Source organism: Phaenicophaeus curvirostris, chromosome 1 (assembly GCF_032191515.1).
Source record: "Phaenicophaeus curvirostris isolate KB17595 chromosome 1, BPBGC_Pcur_1.0, whole genome shotgun sequence".
Classification (NCBI taxonomy): domain Eukaryota; kingdom Metazoa; phylum Chordata; class Aves; order Cuculiformes; family Cuculidae; genus Phaenicophaeus; species Phaenicophaeus curvirostris.
Window position 1 is genome coordinate 80,179,879 of NC_091392.1, and position 24,865 is coordinate 80,204,743.

Consider the following 24,865-nt stretch of genomic DNA (forward strand, 5'->3'; position numbering starts at 1 on the left):
ATGAAGAGAAGATTAACACTACTCCATTTTGACTGCATGTATAGATCTAAAGTGCAGACATGCTGAAAGTAGGAGAGGAGAGAGCAGCCATTCTGATCATACAGATAAGCAAAGGAGAGCAGTGTGGAATTCTTAAAACCTGTTCTCTTTTATGAAAATAGTACAAAAGTGACTTCTTTTAAAAAAAGGTTTTTTTATTTGAGTAGCTTCCTTCCTGCTCTCTGCTCTTGCGTGGAAGTGGAGTGTGCTCAGGAGGATGAGGTCTGTGTTCTTCCACCCCCCAAACCAACGTGAGGAAACAATGTGCTTATGACACGATGACACTTGCTTTAGTCATCTGAAAAGCCGAAAGACACCCTCATTCCCCTCAGTTGAGGAACGTGAGCCCTTGTAAACAGACCTCTTTGAAGTCACAAGCGTTCGTAATCTCACTCCTGTGTGGTCTGCGCAATGCTGGGCAAGACATGGGCTTCTTGTATCCTTAGTTACATTTTTTCCCCAGACTTTATATTTTATTACACAATTGTCGATCTCTGGAGTTTATTGGCTCACTTGCTGAATTCGGAAGTACAGCCAATTCCTCACTTTCACTTAGAAAACTTATTTCCCTCATGCTCCACAGATGCTATGTGTTTCTCGCTAATGATAAATAGCAACTTGAACAAGGATCGGCCCTCTCTCTCCTTGATTGTCACTCAGTCTGCAGTAGCATAGGTTGCAAGCGTCTGTCCAGAACAAGCTTTCTGTTCATCTTTCTAAGGCTGCTGAGGGAATGCCATAGTTGTCGTAGATGTTGAGGGGGGAAGAACATCTCACAGGAGTGGGAATTTACCCTGTGATCCTTAGATCAGGAGATCCTCTCTGATGCAGGAGTTTGCATAGGCTTATTTGTTGAGTATCACTTGTGGCTGTGGTTGTAAGGACTGGGGGAGATGATATTGGCACTGGCTGCTCCTAGCTCACTAACACAGAAGCCAAATACTCCTTTGAAAACAGCTGATGTGCCAGCGGTGGCCTGCGTCTTGTGGTTTAGAAATTCCTGCCTCTGTGTTTTAATTCACCTTTTAGGTTGTTGGGTTTGGTGGTTTTTTTTTTGGCTGGTGTCTGTCACAGTTTAGCCCCAGCCCAGCTTGAGTGGCAGCTAAACAAGAGCAGTTCTGATCCCAGTTCCCTCTGACCCTGGGGAAAGGAAGATGAGAGAAAAAGGCTTATGGGTTAGAAGCTAAAACAACTTTAATGAGACAATAATAATAAGGAAAATACTATTTATAGGAAAATAACAAAATACATACAAATATACAAGATCACCACCCCTCACCCCCATGACTATGTTGCTACTGATGCTGCAGAACAGGCATTGGTGGGTGGAGAGGTCCTGGGCTGGACTCGGTGGTAGGAGGGAGCTGGACTTAGGAACTGAATTCAGGGACACACAGATCTGGGATCAGGACAAATAAAACCTAGTTGAGGTCCATATTGGATGCAGGCCATCAAAGAAGAGAGCTTGACCCTCGTGATCTCAGTTTTATACCAGGTGTGATGTATATGGGACGGAATACCGTCTTAGTCAGTTTTGGGTCAACTGTCCTGTCAGTCGCTTCCTGCAGGTGCAACCCTTTTTCACCCCTTTCACTTATGGCATTCCACCAGCTCCAGGATGGCCTTGCTTTCTGTAGGAATAAATATAAGCAGTGGCCTTTTCTGCGTACCAGTGCCCTGTGTTATGACTCCTAGAGAGAAACACTGTGAAAAACATGCAGTTGACTTTCAGAAAATGAAGTTACTTACATGAGGCTTAGCTAAAAACGTAGAAAACTGATTCTGCTTTACCTCAAACCAGAACAGTGTCCGTCCTGAGAAGCATGAAAGAAAATTTGACAGTAGTGTTTCTTCCTCATATTTGCATGATTTTGTCTCTAGAAAGTAGAAAAATATATGAGTTTAAAAGTCAAAACTTTCTGGTGACTCAGGATGAGTGTTCAAAAGTTGCCCTTCAGGACCTTCTACTATTCAGGTGCTGTAAAGTTGTTTTGTTGGAGTTTTGCTGCGCAGGAATGACGTCTGTGGAAGCATTGCTGTAGGCACCTGACAAAGCAGGCGTTGCTGATGCCGGGAATAAAATTGCTGAGCATTTATGACACCTATGTTCAGCTTCAAGGTTATCTTATGTGAACTAGAAGTCTTTCAGAGATTGTAGCAAGGCTTTGGGAAGCTCTTTGTTAGTTCCTTAACCAAGGTAGAATTCAAGTTTTGTTTATAACTTCCTGCTGTGATGTAAGGGAATTGCTTAAGGTCAAAGTGGTACAAGTAGAAATTTTGAGTGCATAAAAAATGTGAGTTCTTTTGACTGAAGAATCAAACATACTACTTAAGTGCCAGGTTTTCAGTTTTGTGATTGCCTGCTTTACTCCATCTGAGCCATCTGGGATGGGGACAGGAATCCCTGAGGTGAGGATGGATCCTGTAGTATACAGTGGTGGCATTATACATACATACTAGAGTTCCACTGGTGTTTGTATGGAAGATAGTAGGTGTTTTGTTTTTTCATTCTTTGAACAATATGGAGAAACTGTAAAGATACAGGGCAAGTGTGGAACAATCTTTTTAGTTTTACAGTGAGTTAAAAGTTTAGTTTTCTTCTTTAAAAGAAGACGTAACAAGCAGAGCCATGTATTGCAGTCCATCTACAAGGAGAAAGAAGCCATGCAGTATTACCAGCGTGTCTGTGAGTGACTTCATGCTGTATTCTCGCATCTCAATTACGAATCACTTTTCCATAATCCTGATTTCAGTGTAGAATATCCTGTGACTAAGTCTGTTTCTTAGCTTGAAGATCAGCAACCTAATGGCCTATTTAGGGCAAAATGTTATATTGCATCATTTTACCAGACACTGTGGAGTCAATGCATACCATTGCGATCTCAGTCACAAGTAGTGCGGCGGACAGAAAGCAGTCAAGAAGTTGAATTTTAGGTTTTTGCAAACTATGATTAGAAATGAAACGTGTATTTCAACACTTCATAGTAGCTGAACGATACAAGCAGTCACCAGGAAGGGGAGGACAGCTCTAGTGTTTACCTAAAAAAGGAGGCTGCCAGTTTCTCTTGTTTAGGTGGGTCCCAAGTAAGAGTCCCAAAGTTGATAATACCAGACAGAGAGAATTAAAGCAAAACAAAGACCTGCAATTGATAAAAATTTTGTTCCTCCCCTGCTCAATGGAACTGTTCCTGCCAAAACAGGATTTCAATTACAGTAACTTGAGTTTGTTTACTGTTAAGTTTACTGCTAAGTTTATTACTTTTGAGCCTTGGGCAGAATGCTTTTAGAAACTCAACACATAGCTATACTTCAAGCGAATAGTGTTATCTAAAAGAATTCTTGACTAGTAGACCTCTTGCCTTACGTTCTCTACGTCTTCTTCATGCAGACACCATGTCTGACTGGTTTGAGTGTTTTTTAAGGGTCTTCTGAAACAAACTTCTGTGAAGGCTAAGACAGCAAGCAATAAGCATTTGGAAGACAAGAAATAAACCCAAACTGAAAGTTGCAAATTAAAGATTATATATTTTTAACAGCCTCTGTTTTAGAGTTCTGTAGTTTCTCAGCTGCTTTATTTTCCTCTTATTACTTGGACCTTAAGTCAGCAATTTACCCATCAAAACAAACTGTCTAGTTCATGAACAAACTGTCTAGCTTGCAAAAGAGCCAGAGCCAATTCCCACTAGAGCCAGTGGAAAAATTTTCATTGAGTTCAGTGGGTTTAGTATCTGGCAGCCTTTGATATGAGTAAGAGGGAATCAAAATTCGTGAGAGGACATGTTAAGAGAAAAAAAAAAGAAGTGGAATACTTTTTTCTCTCAGGAAAAAAATGGACACAAGTATCAAGTTTCATTTTTCCCTCCTTGCATAATAGCATCGTCCTTTGATACCATCCAGTCTACCTACAAAGAGCCTGAGGCCAGTATATAATGACTGCTCTGTGGGGGTGAGCACACCTGCAAGCCAGGTTGCAAAGACAGGTTTATTTTCTTTTAAGTAGAATCATAGAATAGTTAGGGTTGGAAGGGACCTTAATGTTCATCCAGTTCCAACCCCCCTGCCGTGGGCAGGGACATCCCACTAGATCAGGCTGCCCAAGGTCCCATCCAAGCTGGCCTTGAACACCTCCAGAGATGGGGCAGCCACAACTTCCCTTGGCAATGTGCTCCAGTGCCTCACCACAATCATGGTGAAGAAATTTTTACTTATGTCTAGTCTAAATCTGCACCTCTCCAGTTTATACCCATTCCCTCCTGTCCTATCACCACAGGCCTTTAAGAGTAGTCCCTTTCCAGCTTTCCTGTAGACTCCTTTCAGGTAGTGGAAGGTCGCAATGAGACCTCCCCAGAGCCTTCTCTTCTCCAGGCTGAACAACCCCAACTCTCTCAGCCTGTCCTCGTATGGGAGGTGCTCCAGCCCTCTGATGATTCTTGTAGCCTCCTCTGGACCCATTCTGATAGGTCCATATCCTTCTTATGTTGAGGATTCCAGAACAGGACACGGTACTCCAGATGAGATCTCACAAGAGAGGAATAGAGGGGCAGAATCACCTCCCTCAACCTGCTGGCCACACTTCTCTTGATGCAGCCCAGGATACGGTTGGCCTTCTGGGCTGTGAGCGCACACTGCCGACTCATGTCAAGCTTCTTATCAACCAGCACGCCCAAGTCATTCTCTGCAGGGCAGCTCTCAATCACGTCATCCCCCATCATGTACTGAAATCAGGGATTGCCCTGACCCAGCATAGGACCTTGGACCTGGCCTTGTTGAACCTCATGATGTTCGCACAGACCCACTTCTCCAGTCTGTAAAGGTCCCTCTGGATGACATCCCGTCCTTCTGGTGTGGCAACACCACTTGGCTTAGTGTCATCTGCAAACTTGGTGAGGGTGCACTCAATCTCGCTGTCAATGTCATTGATGAAGACACATAGAATATGTTTAGTCAAAGCTTGATATAGTGATTTTTCCAATAATTTTTGTAGTTTAGAACACTATGCATTTTACTGTTATGTGCTTCCATTTACCTGGACAAACTTAAAAGCACTGGGTATATAGCAGTAGAGTCAGGGCAAACTGAAAAATCACATTTTGTCAGCCCAGGGGCTGTTTGTGTGAAACCTGATGGGGTTTTTTGTATTGCTACATGAAAGTCTCACAAAACAAGCTTTTTCAGGTTTTCTTTTTAATGTTGCTAAAGTGAAATTTGTACTTTTTCCAGAATTTAATTTATTTAAGGTTTTGTATACGTTGATTTGTGTAATATATCTAACAAGTAAAACATCTGCTGACCTGGAACTTCCCATGGCTGAATGCAACTGAACTGTTGCTGTAACAGAACTTTTAATAAACTATCTACAAATTAGTATGAATTCCTGATTTTTCTTGCAATCAAGTTAAATAACAAACTTTTTAAACTGAAGCATAACAAACTTTTTAAACTGAAGCAAGTCAGTGCTCCAAAGTAAAACATGAGATTTCCAGCTGAGCCTGTTAAACTAAGGATGTAAAATTATATATTTTTTAAAATATTTAAAATCATCATCATCATATGTGCCTGTATGTGCATTAAGAATCCAGGGAAATGCATCCTTGAAACTTGCTTCTGTTTGCAAGTGTTTTGCTGCCTCAGAAATGTAAATCAATTGGATTTCTATATTCTTCACCTGGGCGCTTCATTTTTGTGACAGTTATGTTACTTTGCTTTGTCACAGCCAGCAAAAAACAGGGGTAGAAGGGCTGCTTGGATCACAGGCTGGATGGCATGGTCCAGAACTGACATGAGGGTCACTTGAAGCACACTTTGCCTTGTGCAGTTTTGCTCAGTTTTAAACTGTTGTGGTAACGTGATGAGGAGCTCTTGTCAGGCTTGTCCTTTCACACACAGGCCATGAGTGCCACTACCTCGGTTGAAGAAGTCACCACCCTAAGCTGTCCCCTTTTGCTGGAGCTGATTACTGAAGCAGCCAGATATGTAGGTTTTGTTTCCTCTGGAGTTGTTTGCAGCCTTATGTAGATATCTGTCTCTGTAGATATCTATGATTGCAGCAAAAGACCGAGTTTTCAGCTGTGAAGCTAAGTTGATGGGCAGCCTGATCTAGTGGGACATGTCCCTGCCCATGGCAGGGAGGTTAGAACTAGATGATCTTCAAGGTCCCTTCCAACCCAAACTATTCTATGATTCTGTGATTCAGTGATTCATATTTCCTGTTGCATCTCTAGTTGCAGGACTAAATGCACTAAAATGCAGCTAAATCCCTTACAGGTAAGGCCTGTGGTGGCTCCTTTCCAACAAGTGTTTCTACAAGGACTCCTTCCATTAGAGTGTATTTTGGGAAACTCTGAAAATCCTGAGGACAGCTGTGAGGCAGTAGTGCAAATAGACAGTAAAACATTTCAGGTGGTTTATTTACCACACTGTTGCTGCTGCCTTTTCGGGTGATGTGTGTGGCTTGGTTGCTGTCAGGATTGAATCTTACAAAAGCATAGTTTGCTTCAGATAGTATATTGCGCATGTGTGAAAGTGTAACGTACTTCATGTACCACCTGCTCCAGAAGGGCCAGAGACAGTGCTGCTTTACCTTTCGGTAGTGTATTCACAGCACTGCTCTGTCTCGTGATTAATTAAAACAAAATGCTTGTGTCCTGATGTAGCATCTTGCTCTTCTGGTTTCTCTTCAACTGTGTTAAGGGATAGAGGTGGATGTAAGTTTTGCCCTTCCTTTTGTACAGTTTCAGTTTCCCAACTTGCCGTGCTGGTTTGTGAAATACTTTCCCCGGCGTTAAACTTATAAAAATGTATCTTAACTAATTTTATAAATTCTTATTAAGTGGTGAAGTGCTGAAGCACATCTAATTAGTTTTGCTATTGAAAGGAATACTATAATTTAGGGCAGTATTTCTTAATTATATTCTAACAAAGTGAAGTGGCAACGTAAGTCTGCAATTAAGACAGAGTACGTTGCCTGAAATACAAGATAATTGTCCAGGCAAGATTGTTGGAATAGATTCAGAGAGTAGCTGCAAATCCTCTCTCTAGGTGTTTGGTGTATACAGCAGAGTAGGGAGCTTCTCAGTGGTGTATTTATTATACAGTACAGACTACTGTGCAGTTAGCTTCAGAGCTGAATGTTTTGTTCTGCAAACTTTCATGGCCTCATCTGGTTTGTGCTTTTTTTTTTTATCTTCCCCTTCTTACAGGCTCTTAGTCCGGTGTAAAGCTGATGGGTGAGAGCAAAGGTAAAGAATGATGTAATGCAGCGGCAGCCAGAAAGCATCTTTTGTTTGAAATGTGAAATGGCTACTCCATAGTCATCTCTGAATGAATCAGATGTGAGGGGCTGCTTTGTGGAATGAACCCTTTGTAACAGCACATCAACTGGAAGCAGGACGAGACATTCAGTTGAAGAGCTCTTTCTGAAAATGGGTTTAACTTTTCTTTTGCCAGTCACTACCAGCATGACCTCATACACTTCTAGTACAATGGTGTGGCTAAGCCTTTGAGTACACAGCCATTACATCATCGCAGCAAATTAGAGAGGGAGGTGGTGAAAGACGCCTAATTGTTGTCATGGCCGATGAGATGATCAGGACTCAACTCATTGTCGCCGAGAAGTTGGTGGCTTTGCTGGAGAGTGGTACAGGAAAATTGCTGCTGATTGACAGCCGTCCCTTTGTGGAATACAATACGTCCCACATCTTGGATGCCATCAACATCAACTGCTCCAAGCTTATGAAGCGGAGGCTGCAGCAGGACAAAGTTTTGATTACAGAGCTCATTCAGCATTCGGCAAAACACAAGGTAGGGGTCATTTTCTTCTTATCCTTTGTAGTTGTTTAAAGGAGTGACTGGAAAGAAACTTGTAACAGTTTTCTATTATGTATTTAAGTTTTAAAAAAACCCAAAACTGACTGACTGAGTTTTGCTGAGCTCTTGCCTAGAAGGCAAGGTTACTACTAAGTTTATCTTTTTAATTCTTTGTAGCCTTCTCTCACCTAAGTGACAGAGTAATAGGGAGGAATTGAGAAATTGAGAAATTACTGAGAAAGAATGCTCTCAGGGTTCTTGTATGTCTTGCAAAGTACAATCCCTTAAATGTATGTAATTAAGGCAGGAAACGTTCGCATTCTAAACTTGGAAGGATTCTTTGGGGTCTGTGGTGGCCAGGATTGCTTAGCAAGTGATCATACAGTTTGCAAAGAAACTGTAGCTCTGTCAATCCTGGCTCCTACATGCTGTTTAAAATACTTTTTGTGTGAGTAGTTTGATGGGGTTTTGATTGGTTGTTTTTTTAAATAGAGTTACTAATGTAAAGAAAATAACTAAGCTCTTTAAAATTAATGTGGATCTATATGTGCTTTGTTTTGTTTTTTAATCCATTGGTACTTGTTTCAAATGTTTCAGTTACAAAAATAATCTATTACATTCTTGCTTTGACATGTTAAAAACTGAGGCTTTTTGAAAATTATTATTATTACTGCTACTAATATCAAAAGCATATTTAATTCAGAAAGTTGTATAGATGGCTAAAGTATGTGTGGCTTTAGGTAGTTTAGAATTTCTTGACTGTTTATATACCAAAAAACCCAGAAGCAGAAATTGAGGTAAGACCTTTTTTTTTAAACCTTAGTCTTTAAACAAACCAACTTACCCAGCTGAGGGTAAAGGATTGTACAAGTAGCATTAAATGACCTAATGGTCAAAATTTAAAGAGTATGCTTCAGCTTGGAGTAAATAATCAATTTATAGACTCTCAAAGGAATTAAATCTGATCAGGAATATTAAATACAAAATAAAAACTGTTTGGTGTACAGCTATGTAAGAAATCTAGGTATTTGAACTGCTGCATAGAAGATATGTGGGAATGCTGATGCAGATGATAATGTGGTGTTTTTTATCGTTTTCCTCCCTTCTATCTTATTCTGAATTACTTGTGTTTCAGATTGAAATTGATTGCAAGCAGGAAGTGGTAGTGTATGACCAAAGCTCTAAAGATGTGACCTCTCTCTCATCTGATTGCTTTCTTACTGTGCTTCTGGGCAAACTGGAGAAGAATTTCAACTCTGTGTATCTCCTTTCAGGTATGATGTACCAAGATAAAAACAAAAACATTTGAATAAGGAGAAGAAAGAAAATGCTGTTGTTATAGCAGACACATACACAGTTTTCAACAGTGCTGTTATAAACTTCAGTAACTTTGCTTTTTCTGTAGTTCTTTATGAATACAGTGGCACTCACAATACATATAATGCTTAGACATTGCATCTCACCATTAGTGCTGTGTAAATAGAAATCGATCAGTGTAGGATTTTAGATGCATGTGTCTGCTATTTTAGGGTCAAAAATAATATGACGACTGTGCTTCCCTGGTTTTTTTTACTATTGTACGTGCTAGGAGGAAAACCTCTTCCTTGATGATCTGGTAATTATTACAATAAGAACAAGAGAAATAATTTCCCAGAGTTATGGAGATTGTTTTGTGTGACTTTTTAAACTTCAGCTTCTGAGGTTCTAGCCCTCTGCTTAGGTCTTTTCCTTCTTTTTTTAAATCCCAGGTTAAAGCATCCATAGAAATTCAAGTCTTTATAATACAGGATTTGTTGGTGTTAATGTGTGCTTGTGTTATTTCTGTTGTGGAATAGTAGACCCAGTGTTCACAAGGAGGAGCATGGAGTAGATCCAGGGTGGAAAGAAGTGGGGATGACGAATACAACTAGAGAATCCATTGCAGTGACTTGATCAGTGATCTAATGAAGTGTATACGTATTCTCTGAAATGTTATAACTACGGTCAGAGACTGAATAATGATGAGGAAAAGGGAAGGAACTCCAGTGAGATGCTTCTGCTTAGCAGGAAAGGTTTCATTGAGGTTTGTAGGGAGGTGGTTGTGTTATTGCGACAACTTCTCCCAGACTGTTTTGATTGTGGGTACATGGAAAATCACTAATCCCTACACTTGGACAAATGTCTACATTTGGCGCTCATGTGAATAATACGTACAGAAAGCTAAGGAGAGTTTTGCCTTGCCTGTTTGGTGATTACACTGTCTTTGCTCTCTTGGCAAGAATTACACCTGTGGGTTGTGGACTTACAATATTAGATTAATCCTTCCATTCAAGCCACCCAAGTAAGTTTGTGGTGTCTTGGCACAATAAGCACTTAATGTAACAGCAATTAAATATATGGTTAACTTACTTAAATTTAAAACTATTTTTTAAAAATAGGCCACTCTAGGGCAGTTCATACCTATTAAGAAATCATTTTACTGTTTACTCAACTCTCCTCACCTGTCCTGAGATTTTTAATGACCAGAAGCGTATTTCAGCTCCATGCAGCAATACAGACTGTCCTCAACTTAATTTTCGTGGTGGAAAGAGACACAGCTATCTAATAGCTTAGCGTTAGACCTCAGGGAAAAGTTAAGCGATCCTTTTTAAGACCAGGCAAAGGACAGTATCGCAAAACTTCTCTTCCTTCTACTGTCTCTGTATGGATTAGTTGTGTGAGGCATGGCTTTGATCTTGTTCTTGTCCTGGAGTCCGTGAATGTGGCTCAGAGTGGCTCCATCCTCAGACTTGCCTGTGGCTCCTGTAGGAATGGACAGTTCTAGAAAGGGAGTGTTCCCCAGCTCCCTAGGGCATAGAAGGGACAAACACTAGTTATTTGTATCCTAATGATACTATGAGAAATTGCTTTCTTTTGGTTTTGATTTCAAGTACATGGTAGTTATCTGTCCAAGCCCAAAATGCAATTTAAACCATATGCAAGATACTAGTACAAATTAACTAGCCGAAGTGAACTTTGCCATGTGCAGCTGGTAAGGATTGGTTTGGGTGTTGAACAGAGGAAGGGCATCTAATATATTAAACCCATTTTCGTAGAAAGGTGGTTTTTTTTAAATTTAGTATGTCAAATGCATTTATTTTAGCAAAGAATAGATGTGAGAATTTCACAGAATCACAGAATCACAGAATAACCAGGTTGGAAGAGACCCACCGGATCATCGAGTCCAACCGTTCCCATCAAACACTAATTTAATCTTATTTTTGATTAAATAGCTAATGATGGGGATATTTATGAATGCAGAAACAACTGAGGGCTTTAAAACTCATGGTAGAGAAGCGTAAGAAAAAAAGGGGAATGTAAGGAAAATGTTTACAACTTATCTATTGCAGATATGTGCTCATTTCGTGGAATCTACCCAGCTAAGATGTATCAGTACCAAAGTAATGAAAGTCGACCCTATTCATTCAGCTCTCTCCCATTTCCTTCTTCTATAGTGAGTTTGCTTTCCCTCTAATCTTGCCATAAGAAAATACCTTTTACAGTCCTGTTGTTTTCTTATATCTATTAAAAAGCTAGCTAATTAACAAATACGCACACACAAAAGATCTCTGGATGTGGGGTGGAGAGGGTGCTAGATTCGATCTTACATAAAGTTCCTTGAAGGTTATTGATACGTGGCTCTAGGAAGCTAGATAAAACATGTTGCCTCAGCAAGCTGATGACGAACTCTCATAAACGTTTATGGCCCATAATGAGAGTAGGGGTCAGTGCGCTGTTTAAAAAGAAAAACCTTTGGACTTGAGTTTTCCCTATGCCACTCAGTCTGGTTTATTTAAAACAGTGACCCTAAATAAACATATTGGACTAGAAAAATATCTTTTTATTGGGATAGAATAAGGAGCAATTAACAAATATCTGAAATTCTTGCATCTGTTCTTCCTGCCTCCCCCCATTACTGAGCACTGAGTGAGGTGTTTTTGGTGTTTTTTTTATTCAGGTTGTGCATAAAGGTATGCTCTGCCCTGGAGGTTGTTTTTCATTGAAGTAACTAATGTAAAGACCTCAAAGGAACTCTTACCAATTAGTTTAAGCTCTTGATCTAACCTCATAAAAATATTTATAATCTGGTGGGGAATGTTCTCAGGAATTTAAATATTTGTTTTGGTTCTTAATTTTGAACAGTACGGAAAATACTGAAATGTGAGTACTGAAGGCTTAACCCTGCTGCCATCGTTGCATTTACTCTGCTGAGTTAAATAAGATTTAAATGCAGGGATGTGACTTGATGCCTTCTTTTCCCATTTTTTTGAGAACTAGATTTAATTCTATGGAGTTTTTTCCCTACTTACAGTCTTTTTATAAAGTTTCAGCCTGCTCTGCAGGAACATTAAGAGACACTACCGATTCTTGCTTGATGAATTAGTATTATTAAGGTGGTAAGCACCAATAATCTTGTTTAAATTCTGTTCCACTATGCCAATGGAAATCATTAACCGTCTACTCTTCTAAAATATTTGCTCTTCCCTACTTCTCTTAATCTGGCTTGCTACTACTTGTGCAAGCACAGATGTCTTTATGATGGTTACCTTTCAGATGTTGCCTGTGATGAAGATGAAGTGTAGTTTTTATTCTGTGGGGTTATTTTATGTTGTGTCACTGAATTGCCATGTAGACTTGATGTACCTTGGTATTCAGTGCCACTGAAAACAATCAGCATGGAAAACTTAGATAATCTACTAGATCATAAAATGAATAGGCAGAAGGGGAGTTAAATGTACGGGAAGCCTTTTGTGAGGTTCTAGAATTGCCTGTACAGTTTTACCTCCCATTGCCTGTATGCTGTACAGGTGTAGATCTGTATTTGACTATGTTCTTTTGGAGCCGAGCCTCTCATTAAATAGCATCTACCCAATTTGTAATCAAGGTTCTGCATAGAAAGTTGTATAGTTTTCTATTTGTTTACAGTTGGAGGCAAAACTGGCATCCTTCAATGGATGAAGTAAAGATTACTGGGAAAGAACGACTAGTCTCATTTTCAAGTTGTAGAATCGTAGAATTATAGAATGGCTTGGGTTGGAAGGGACCTTAGAAATCATCCAGTTCCAACCCCCCTGCCATGGGCAGGGACACCTCCCACTAGATCAGGCCACCCAAGGACCCATCCAATCTGGCCTTGAACACTTCCAGGGAGGGGGCATCCACAACCTCCTTGGGCAACCTGTGCTAGTGCCTCACCACCCTCACAGTGAAGAATTTCTTCTGAATGTATAGTCTAAATCTTCCCCTTTCCAATTTATAGCCATCCCCCTTGCCCTATTGCTACATGCCTTTGTAAAAAGTCCCTCTCCAGCTTTCTTGTACTTCAGGTACTGAAAGGCCATTATAAGATATCCCTGGAGCCTTCTCTTCTCCAGGCTAAACAACCCCAACTCTCTCAGCCTGTCCTCATACGGGAGGTGCTCCAGCCCTCTGATCGTCTTTGTAGCCTTCCTCTGGACTCGTTCCAATAGTTACATATCCTTCTTATATTGACGAATCCAGAACTGGACATAAAAGCAGAGTAGAGGGGCAGAATCACTTCCCTCAACCTGCTGGCCATGCTTCTTTTGATGCAGCCCAGGATACAGTTGGCCTTCGGGGCTGCGAGTGCACCTTGCTGGCTCATGTTGAGCTTCTCATCTACCAGCACCTCCACGTCCTTCTCTGCAGAGCAGCTTTCAATCGCGTCATCCCCCATCATGTACTGAAATCGGGGATTGCCCTGACCCAGGCATAGGACCTTGCACTTGGTCTTGTTGAACCTCATGAGGTTCTCACAGGCCCACTTCTCCAGCCTGTCCAGGTCCCTCTGGATGACATTCTGTCCTTCTGGTGTGGCAACTACATCACTCGGCTTAGTGTCATCTGCAAACTTGGTGAGGGTGCACTCAATCTCACTGTCAATATCATTGATGAAGATATTAAACAGCACTGGTCCCACTATGGACCCCTGAGGGACAATACTTGTCACGGATCTCCATCTGGACTTTAAGCCATTGACCACCACTCTCTGAATGCAACCATTCAACCAATTTCTTATCCACGGAACTGTCCACCCATCAAATCCATATCTCTCCAATGTAGAGAGAAGGATGTTGTGGGGGACTGTGTCAAACGATTTACAGAAGTCCAGATAGATTACATACTTCCCATGTCCACTAACGTGGTTACCCCACCGTAGAAGGCCACTATGTTGGTCATACAGGACTTGTCTTTGGCGAAGCCATGCTGACTGCCTCTAAGCACCTCTATATCCTCCATGTGCTTTAGCGTGTCTTCTAGGAGGATCTTTTCCATGATCTTCGCAGGCACAGAGGTGAGGCTGCCAGGTGGGTAGTTCCCAGAGTGTTTTTTTCTGACAGCTTTTACCATTTGAATTCAGAACTTAATAACTTCTGGTTGTGGCCAACTGAGGTTCTGAGCGTTCCTTGTAAGTAAGTCTTTGCAAAAGGCCCCAAGGAGAACACACTTTGGCCATCAATTTTAAATAATTGACTTATATGCAAGCTGAAATAATTATAACAAGAATGACCTGTTAAATATCCTGCCAGTGTTTAGAGAAGGAACGATATTTGCACAATGATGCTGTCTTCCCTGATGTGCCTAGCTTGGTGATGCCCTTAGAATTAAACCTCTAATGAAAGAGGTGGAATTCTTGTAGGGGGAACGTGGAATTCCCTAAGTGATCCCGTAAACAATGGAGTACTGCCAGTGTTAGTGGAGAGGAGGCATGCATGAGAGAGGAGCTTAGCTCTGAATCATCCACTTTGAAATTCTCCCTCTCTATCAATTTTTAACAAGAGCACAGAAAAGCTAGTACCTTTGGCTACAGCCCGTCCTCTGCAAATATCCTCCCACTCTTCATACTTAAAATGCAATTTTGAGTGTTCGTTTAGTGCTATGATTGTTTTAAGCACTTGAAAAATGGGAGTTGGGTTTATTACTTTCATATGTGCATCCACTTGCTGTCTTTTGAGAGAGAGCAAAGTTTGACTAATGTAGAGCTCTCATAACATTTCTCAAACCCAAAAATAACTTGTTAAAATTTGCTTTTGTTTTGGATACCTCTGGATCCTTGTGAAACTTAATTGCCTGGCATTATGATGAGGGTATCTCTTTTTTTTTTTTTTTCTTTAAAGATGTAAAGGACAAGCGTGAGTGTCCAATATGCTCTCTTTACTTGTCGTTAGGCTGCCTTTTCCATATGTCCCTTGAGTGGGAGGGGAAACTTGACCCATTTTCAGCCCCCACACCCCCAAGCCTTGTTTGCTTAACCTGCCTATTAACCTCATCTTACCAAAGGCAGAAACCCTCCAGGGCAAAGAACTTCCCTTGCTACCGTGCTTGTAAAACACCTGGCATAATGGGGCCGCTTTTTGAATGTTGCCGTAATAAAAAAACTCTAGCTTTCCCAAAGCGTGAAACCTTAAATCCGGTGGAAGGGCTTCCCATGGCTGCTGAGAGGGGATGGGAAAGGGAGGGCAGGGGCGGGGATGGCAGCACTCCTAACCAGGCTCTCCAGCCTCAGCTTGTGTAATGGAAAATGGCAAGCATCCCTGTGGAGCTGAGCTGGAATGCGTGAATTGTAATGGCCTGTGGAGGTCTGCAGCTCGTTTAAACAGAGTGGAAACATTGTAGATTCATAAAACGTTTGAGTCAGAAAGTTTACAACTTTCCTTCCTTGCGGCAAGGGAAAAATCTATACTGCAGCCTTTAGGTAAACATTTTAACATTTGATGGGAATGTGAATGTGAAAATGCTGTTAAGTGCTCTGACTGGAGGCAAACTATACATTAAAATTAAAGTTTTGTATATTTTGTCTTTGCTATAGCGCTGTTTAAATTTGATTAATATTTTTTCCAGCATGGTTTTCAGTAATGTTATGCTATGTGCCTGGCACTAATCAGTGTTTACAGTAGGAAATTCTAAGTTGCTGTTAGGAGAAGAGAAAAAATTAATGCTAAGTGTGTTGTTCTACACTGCATACCTTTGATGAATACAGAAGTCTGATAAGGGTTACTTAAAACTACAGGTTTTAAATATTGCAAATTTCACTGCTTTTTTTATTCTTCTTTTCCTTTAAAAAGACGTACCACTGTAGTATTTATTGGTATATGACTACATAACTACATATACTCAGGGACATGGTTTAGGGACAGATAGGAATGGTTGGATTTGATGATCCAAGAGGTCTTTTCCAACATGGTGATTCTATGATTCTGTGATAACATCTGTGAATAATTATTGCCATTGATGAAGATGCAAATTTAATGAAGGTGATGGAATCTTGTGCCAAATCCACAAGCTTTAAAGTCTCCTTCTTGCAATCCTATCCTAGTGCAGTCTTCGTTTTTTGACTCATCACTTGGATCTTAGATGTTTTCCACTCCCTGCTTTAAAATAATCGTGTTTGCCGCTGAGTTAACACTGATGAACTGGCCAGCAATAAGGTCTTGTGGGAAAAGGAGGGAAGTTGCTTCAATCTGTTTTCAGGGACTCATTGAAGAAAGCTAATTTCTCCCTTTGGTGTTTTCTGAATGGTCAGAATCCAAAGGAGGGGGAGAAAAGGGAGAAGTACCTGATTTGAATGGCACTTAAGAGAAATGCCAAAGCTTGCTCTCTTACCAGTGTACATTGTCTTTGGGCTTTTCTGGCGGACTCCATGAGCTGTGAAAAACAGACACATTCACTGTCTCTTATTTCTCCATCAGGAGTACAAGACACGATCTTTCTGTGCATCCCGTGTTAAGCATGCAGAGCTGCAGGACCAGCTGGATCTGCGGGGATGTTGTATAAAACACTTCATAGGCTTTCCTTAGTGTGGAGTTTTAGAGAAGCCAAGCTCACAGGAGTTGTCGTATTGTCTATTTCTCTGTTGTCACCCACAAAAGATTTTTAAGCTTGTTGGTCAGTAAGGTTTGACAAAAGGAGTAATTAAACAAAAAAAATAATGGAAGTTCTTGTAAGCCCTATGGAAATGAGCACTGGTACAGTGCAGACCCTCAAATTAGTGTCTCTCCCTAAAAAGTAGCTTCAAGTTGAGCTGAACTGGTTGTGGATTTGCTGGTGTGCCCAAGCAGCTGTGCCATGTGGGCTCCAGCGATGCAAGATGGGCCCTTGGGAGCTCAGGCTCCCAAGGATGCACCAGTGGCAGGTGGCGTTCTTCAGTTTGTACAACCCCTCAAATTACATGATTGAAAAAACATGTTTTCTTACTGTAGAAATGGAAGGCTGCTCTTCCGATTTTTAGGATCAGTCTCCATTAGTTGGAGAAGCTGGCTGGTGCCTTAATCTCTGTTATCAACCTCTTCTTTTCTCCCCATCACCTCAGCTTTGCTGTCAGACTCTGGGCATGACAAGCAATTGCTGGCATTCCCCTTAAAGCTTTAGCAAAGAGTTTTATAGGAAACACATGAAGTGATGTGAACACCTGTTTTCTCATCTTTCTTCCATTCCAAGTTACATTTTATGATTGCCTTTACAAAGAAGTAGTGTAAGAAGTCCTCCCAGAACAAATGCGGTGTAAGCTTGATGGTTAAGATTTTTACTGTTTGAATTTGTATATGCATGGAGCTCTCATCTTTCTAGAAGTTGTCTCCATACTTGGACAGTTACATACAAAAATCAAGTTGCACCTAATGGGGAGGTCCCATTTTCATATTTCCCTTTCACTGCAGAGTTGTAGGCTTGTCGGCTATTGCAGTTTAATTTCAAACCCAACCTTAATCCACCTCCTCTCTGAGGTGCAGTCAGGTCTCTGTCCTTTCTGCATTTCATCAGTATGCATTTGCCTGATTTTCCAAAGTAGCCGTCTTTAGGTGATCAAGGATGAAACTACAGGTGCAGATCTGTGCCTACACTTGAGAACGGTAAGGAATTACAGAATTAGCTGTTTCAACCGTAATTTTAAAAGCAACTTTAAAGTGGTATTGTCTCACGATTGCTTTTTCTGTGTTAAAAGCATAGGATGAATGTATGTGCAAGTTCAGACACAGGATGAATGGATGAGGGAACATCTGTGCTACATTCAATATGAATGCAAAGGAAAGACATTAAATATGAACGGATGGGGGAGACGTCACCGAAACAGGCGTCTTTGGCTAACATATTAGTTGGTAATTACAACCAGCCAACAGCCCAGTTACTGCGGTGTGTCATGTGAGATGCAGAGAGCGGCTCAAGGTGAACTTTGAAAGCTGGTAGGCGTAGAAGATTGCATTCTCCTCTCTTTCCAGTGCCCTGCAGAAAAGGAAAAGTATTTAGGGCAGGCAGAGGGCAGGTGAACAAAGCAGGTATTTGGCTGATGGATGGGTGAGGTGTGCTGGGTAGATGCAGATATTGATCTGCTCGGTAGAAAGCAAAATTTCACTGAACCAGCCACAGTATCTTAAAGCCAAAGCTAGGTAACCTGTGTTTTTTGTGCATAAAGGGCATGTGTTGATGTGAATGAAGAACAATGCTTGCATTTTGAAAACTTACTTTTTAGTAGATTGGTTTCTGCTTATTTTTGGTGTTTCCCATACCAAATCAGTCTAACAAGTAGTTGATCTTCTATAAGCAAAGAAAAAGACTTTTAGTTTCTAATACAGGATTATTCTGTTTCCTGTGAAATTGTCTTGTCTAATTTTGGTTGGTCACATCTATAAGTGGTTTGACTTATTTGAAGGAAATAGAAAGACAGGGAGGAAGAAGAGAAACAAGCGTAATATGGAAACGGTGTGACCAGCAGGTCCAGGGAGGTTATTCTCCCTCTGTGCTCGGCACTGGTGAGACCGCTCCTCGAATACTGTGTTCAGTTCTGGGCCCCTCACCACAAGAAGGATGTTGAGGCTCTGGAGCGAGTCCAGAGAAGAGCAACAAAGCTGGTGAGGGGGCTGGAGAGCAGGTCTTAAGAGGAACGGCTGAGAGAGCTGGGGTTGTTTAGCCTGGAGAAGAGGAGGCTGAGGGGAAACCTCATTGCTTTATATAACTACCTGAAAGGAGGTTGTAGAGAGGAGGGTGCTGGCCTCTTCTCCCATGTGACAGGGGACAGGACAAGAGGGAATGTCCTCAAGCTCCGCCAGGGGAGGTTTAGGCTGGACATTAGGAAAAAATTCTTCACAGAAAGGGTCATTGGACGCTGGCAGAGGCTGCCTAGGGAGGTGGTTGATTCACCTTCCCTGGAGGTGTTTAAGGGATGGGTGGACAAGGTGCTAAGGGGCATGGTTTAGTGTTTGTTAGGAATGGTTGGACTCGATGATCCGGTGGGTCTCTTCCAACCTGGTTATTTTATGATTCTATGAAAGGAGCATAGGAAACATCTACCATTTCTACCCGTCCTGTCTAATTCATGTCCTATTATGATGTCATTTAACCGGAATGGTTTTATTGAACATTGGATAAAGCCAGTAAAATGTTACATGCGCTTCACAGCTCTGTATTAAGTTCAAATGACGAGCTTAGGGCTTAACTAGCCTTTCACTTGTAGACCTCTGTAGTGGTTTACAGAGCTACTGTCCATGCAACTGTGGCATGACATCTGGCAATGTGGAGGAATTCTCCTGGTATGTTTCCATATAAAATAAATGAAATGAGCTGATGTAAATGCTCATGGTTCTCAGTAGTTATTCCTCTGTACTATTTTAGGGTTTGTCTCTGACGATAGTTAAACTAAATAGTCATAAGGATCTGGATGGATTCCGTTCCCTTAATGAATGGTACTTCTTCCCAAAACAATATTGTCTGGCTATCGCTTGTTGCCACCTGATTCCATCTCCTCTTTCTCTCCTTTTCCTGTTGGCTGGGAAAGTTAGTGGGGAGTTTCATTTATACAAGGATTTATGCGATGAATCTGTAAGAAAGAATGATTTTTGTCGTGGAAGTTGCTGAAACTTTTTTATCCTTTCTGGCTTTGGCCCCATTTTGTTTCCTGAGTTGGCTGAAAAAGGAGCCGAAACTTCCAATACCAAGATTTCTTTAACTATCACAATAGTAGTTAGGAAATGGTGTTAGTTAGGAAAATATGTAGTCACCACTTTGAGGCTAGTTGAGTAGGTTGTGGGATCCTGCAAAACTTCTGCTAATGGGTGTGGAGACTGGTAAGCAAGAAACGTGGGCTGTGCTGTAAAGACCTGGGACGTGTTGGGTTGTCTGCCACATGCAGGGGTTTAGGCTGCAAAACTGCTGAAAGCTTTTGGTGCCTTAACAGGGTTTCATAGAAACTCTTGTGTGAGAAGTGAACAGAAGAAGTCAGCACTAAAACATGGTACAGCACTGCTGTTTACTAAATGTGGTGTGGCCTGTCACTTGCTTAAAACCAAAATCATTTCACTAGCCCATTCATTTCAACAAGCTGCCTGTGCAAGCAGCTGAGTTACCTTGGGGCCATTAAAGAACTTTGTTGTCCTCTGATGGATCATAGAATCACCAGGTTGGAAAAGATCCACCAGATCGAGTACAACCATTCCTATCAATCACTAAACCATGCCCCTCAGCACCTCGTCCACCCGTGCCTTAAACACCTCCAGGGAAGGTGACTCAACCACCTCCCTGGGCAGCCTGTTCCAGTGCCCAATGACCTTTTCCGTGAAAAATTTTTTCCTAATGTCCAGCCTAAACCTCCCCTGGCAGAGCTTGAAGCCATACCCTCTTGTCCTGTCCCCTGTCACGTGGGAGAAGAGGCCAGCTCCCTCCTCTCCACAGCTTCCTTTCAGGTAGTTGTAGAGAGCAATAAGGTCTCCTCTCAGCCTCCTCTTCTCCAGGCTAAACAACCCCAGCTCTCTCAGCCATTCCTCATAAGGCCTGTTCTCCAGCCCCCTAATCGGCTTCATCTACAATTAGAGCAGAATGTAACTAATTGGTTTATTTTTATTTGTCTCTGAAACATTAAGTACAACAAACTGAACATTACAATTTACCCCTGCTTGTTTGCTATCTCTTACTTTGATGCTGGAAAATATACTAAAGTCTGAAATAATTTCCATCTCATACTGGTTTAAGTTGTTCCCATAGTTATGGAAATCATCATCCCTTAAGATTTTTCCTTTAAACTTGCGTAGGGCCTATTACATAAGTGGCAGACTGGAATACTGTTAGGTACTTGCTGCCAGCCAAAGGAGACAATGACTTACCTCTGTGCAGTCATGACAGAAGCAATAGCCTATTTAAAACAGAAGGAGACGCATTGTGCTGCTTATCCTGTTTGACCCTCAAGGTTTTCAATGTAATGTAACTATTGCATGAGTGGTGGTGGAAGAATCTTCCATTTAATTCATCAATATTAGAAAAAGTAGAGTGAAAAACTTGAAAAGCCTGCTGAAGGGAGGGGATGGAATCTTTTTAAATACAAGTGAAATTTTATAGTTTGTATTATACATATATCAAGTTACTCCATATCCTTCTTTCCCTATCCATAACATTCAAATAGATAAGAAGTGGTTTCATGCTGTTGAATGTCAGGAGAGCTGTTCCAGCTCACCTTCACCATCAAGAGTACACAAAACCTGTATGGTTCATAAGCTGTTTGGAAGAGAATATTTTGGAGTTAGTTGTCACTCATCTATTTTCAGGGCCCAGTTACATTTATTGAAGAACTCAGTGAAACTTTATTAAGAGTAGCTCTGTTAATGACCTGTAGATTTTTTTTCAACATGCTGTTGTGAATGATTTATTATTTGCAGAGGCTAGAGCAGTGATGGAAGAAGGGTGTTATTTAGAAACTAGCTCCAGAAGAAAAGCATACTTTCTCTTACTAAAACAAACTGCACTGTGCTGCCAATAGCCCTACTCCAGCTGAGGCAGGTAAGGAGATCCAAAGGTGGAATTTGCCTTGATGTAAAAGTCATCCTCAAATTATAGAATTCGAAGCCAAAACAGTCCTTTCTTTCTTTTAAGGCTCAGTTTTCTATTCTACTTTTCCACCTGTACACTAAATTCATTTTCCAGATGTTTGAAGTTTGTTTGTTGAGCGTGGTCTGCTTTGGTTACAGCCAAAGTGTACAGGTAGTCTGAATGCTTAAAGCACTTTTTTTGATAAGAGGCTCCTGATGTAGACTTTGCATAGACTTGAGCTTTGGGGACTTAGGGGGCCATAATCTGTATTCAAAAACAGACATGTGAAATAAATACATTTTTGTGTATACATCTGCAGATACTGTTACTTTTTTTAATATACATATCTGTATATTTCTTAAAATAGATACATTTTGTAAGTCAGTGCAAGCAGGTAGTGATGGGTACAGTTCCTCAGAACAGAAGTTACTCTCGTAATAACACAACAGTCCAGTGATTGTAGGCATGGATGTTGTTGTTCCAATCCCCTGACAGTATGTTTGTTGCACTAGAATAAATTGGTAATTTAGCAGGTTGCACGCAGGGGTATATTTTGCTGGTATGAGTTTTGTTTGGTTTTGGCTTTTTCAAAGCAATTTTTTAACATACGCTGATCTAGAACATGTTAAGTGCCATAAATCAAAGCCACATTTGTTGAAGCTACTGACATTTCTGAAGCGGTTACAGAAGATGACAGGAAAGATGGACGAATATTTGAAACAAGTCACTGATTTCCTTCTTTTACAAGTCAGTTCACTACTGATACTAATACCAGGTTAAAATACATTCAGAGGAAAGTAGGGCTCACTTGGGAACGTGTGTAAAGATAGGTAAGATAGCATCAGAGGTATCTGATTTGAGAATTCTGTGGTTGTAATTCATGTTGTAAAGATACTGAAGCAATGAGTTACTAGGAAAGTGTGAGTAGAAAGAAGAAACATGACTTTGAAAGGATGAACGTCCCAGAGGAAGTGTTGAAGCATCTAATCTTGGATCACTTCAAGCTTGCCTTGACAGAGTCCTAGAATAAAAATAAAAATTGCTCTTTACGCTTATGATGACAGAGCGTGGGTTCTATCTCCCAAAATCTCAGCTTTTTGCAGATTAGCTTCTGGTGTAATTTCTTGTTGCAATGTTCATACAGAAGAGACGCCAATCCATAGGTAGCTGGAAAAATTCTTTTTTTGCTGTTTTTTAACTTTGCCCATGTGGTCTTTTGCAAAGAAAGCACAGGAGTAAAATCTTTTCTTTGCCTGTGCTGCTTCTTTGTGAGGAAGAAGAGTCACTTCTCTATTTCCAGTTGTGTCAGTGAAGCTTCAGAAAGGAGCCAACAATCTTCCCAAGCAATACAGAATGACCAAATGAAAGTGTCAAAGACCGATATTTTAATTACCCTTTTGGTGGCATGTTGTTTTGGGATATTTTTTCCTAAGTCAGAAAACTGCTTATAAAAATTCTTTTCTGAAAACTGCTTGCTGGCTTTTTTGTTCCATCCGATAAAATGGCCTGTTACATTCATGGCTGTTACCTTGTGTTTTGCTACATTTACTAAAGATACAGATTTAAAAATCCAAGGAATAGGCAAAATTCAGGCAATGGTACTGCAAGCCTTGATAAAGCACCACATTGTCTTCATCATCATTAATTTTAATTCATGACTGCAAACTGTAATAATAGTGAACATAGCAGGTGCCTTGTTCTGAACAGGTTATAATTATTCTTTCACTTAAAATTCCACTTGTCTCTATGCTTTAATGTGAGGAAATAGCTGGGGACTTTCACTGTGGTTTGGGCCTTTCACCCTTACTGGTTAGCTGTTAAATGGTGAAAACAGTCAAGATAAGCCTATAACATACGAGTTTCAGCAGCTGCCTCTGGTTCTCCTTCGGACTAGGCTATGAAGATGAAGTATGATGAAGATGTGATGAAAAAGAATGAGTCAAGCCTGGGATTTAGCTAGGCTTGGAAAAAGCTGGCTGACTTTTGTGATAACATGTTTAGTCACTAAAGTAGAGGTTCATTGCTGGAGGTTTCTTTGGTTTTGTTTTCTAGCTATGGGTAAGGCCAGTTGGACCACAGTCGATAGCACAGACTTATAACACAACCCTTGTGATTGGAGGGAAGCCAGGAACTTGCCAAGAAAGAAACAGAAGTGGAGCTTGAGTTGTGTTCTTTGTGTGACTCAAGTAGCATCAGCCTTGCTTTTTATTCCCTTTATGTTCCATAGAATCATAGAATAACCAGGTTGGAAGAGACCCACCGGATCATCGAGTCCAACCATTCCTATCAATCACTAAACCATGCCCCTTAGCACCTTGTCCACCCATCCCTTAAACACCTCCAGGGAAGGTGAATCAACCACCTCCCTGGGCAGCCTCTGCCAGCGTCCAGTGACCCTTTCTGTGAAGAATTTTTTCCTAGTGTCCAGCCTAACCCTCCCCTGGTGGAGCTTGAAGCCATTCCCTCTTGTCCTGTCCCCCGTCACGTGGGAGAAGAGGCCAGCACCCTCCTCTCTACAACCTCCTTTCAGATAGTTGTAGAGAGCAATGAGGTCTCCCCTCAGCCTCCTCTTCTCCAGGCTAAACAACCCCAGCTCTCTCAGCCGTTCCTCTTAAGACCTGCTCTCCAGCCCCCTCACCAGCTTTGTTGCTCTTCTCTGGACTCGCTCCAGAGCCTCAACATCCTTCTTGTGGTGAGGGGCCCAGAACTGAACACAGTATTTGAGGAGTGGTCTCACCAGTGCCGAGTACAGAGGGAGGATAACCTCCCTGGACCTGCTGGTCACGCCATTTCTGATACAAGCCAAGATGCCATTGGCCTTCTTGGCCACCTGGGCACACTGCTGGCTCATATTCAGTCGGTTGTCAACCAACACCCCCAGGTCCCTCTCCTCCAGGCAGCTTTCTAGACAGACTTCTCCTAGTCTGTAGCACTGCATAGGGTTGTTGTGCCCCAAGTGCAGGACCCGGCATTTGGCCTTGTTAAACCTCATGCCATTGGTCTCTGCCCAACTGTCCAGCCTGTTCAGATCCCTTTGCAGAGCCTCCCTACCCTCCAGCAGATCAACACTTCCTCCCAGTTTAGTGTCGTCCACAAACTTGCTAAGGGTGCACTCGATGCCTTCATCCAGGTCATTGATAAAGACATTGAACAGGGCTGGACCCAGCACTGAGCCCTGGGGAACCCCACTTGT

The 24,865-nt window shown here is 41.4% G+C and overlaps 1 protein-coding gene across 3 annotated transcripts in view; it reads left to right on the forward strand.

Annotated features, from left to right (window-relative positions):
• The window catches only part of DUSP16 (dual specificity phosphatase 16), a 71,349-nt gene that overhangs the window by 28,725 nt on the left and 17,759 nt on the right, over nucleotides 1-24,865 (forward strand). For 2 of the 3 annotated variants that reach the window (XM_069864041.1, XM_069864049.1), the window contains exons 3-4: nucleotides 7,239-7,839; nucleotides 8,981-9,119. In XM_069864041.1, the coding sequence (XP_069720142.1) occupies nucleotides 7,609-7,839; nucleotides 8,981-9,119 (370 nt within the window). In that variant the 5' untranslated portion in view covers nucleotides 7,239-7,608. The remainder of the gene's footprint in view (nucleotides 1-7,238; nucleotides 7,840-8,980; nucleotides 9,120-24,865) is intronic. The other variant, XM_069864058.1, reaches the window with a different exon arrangement.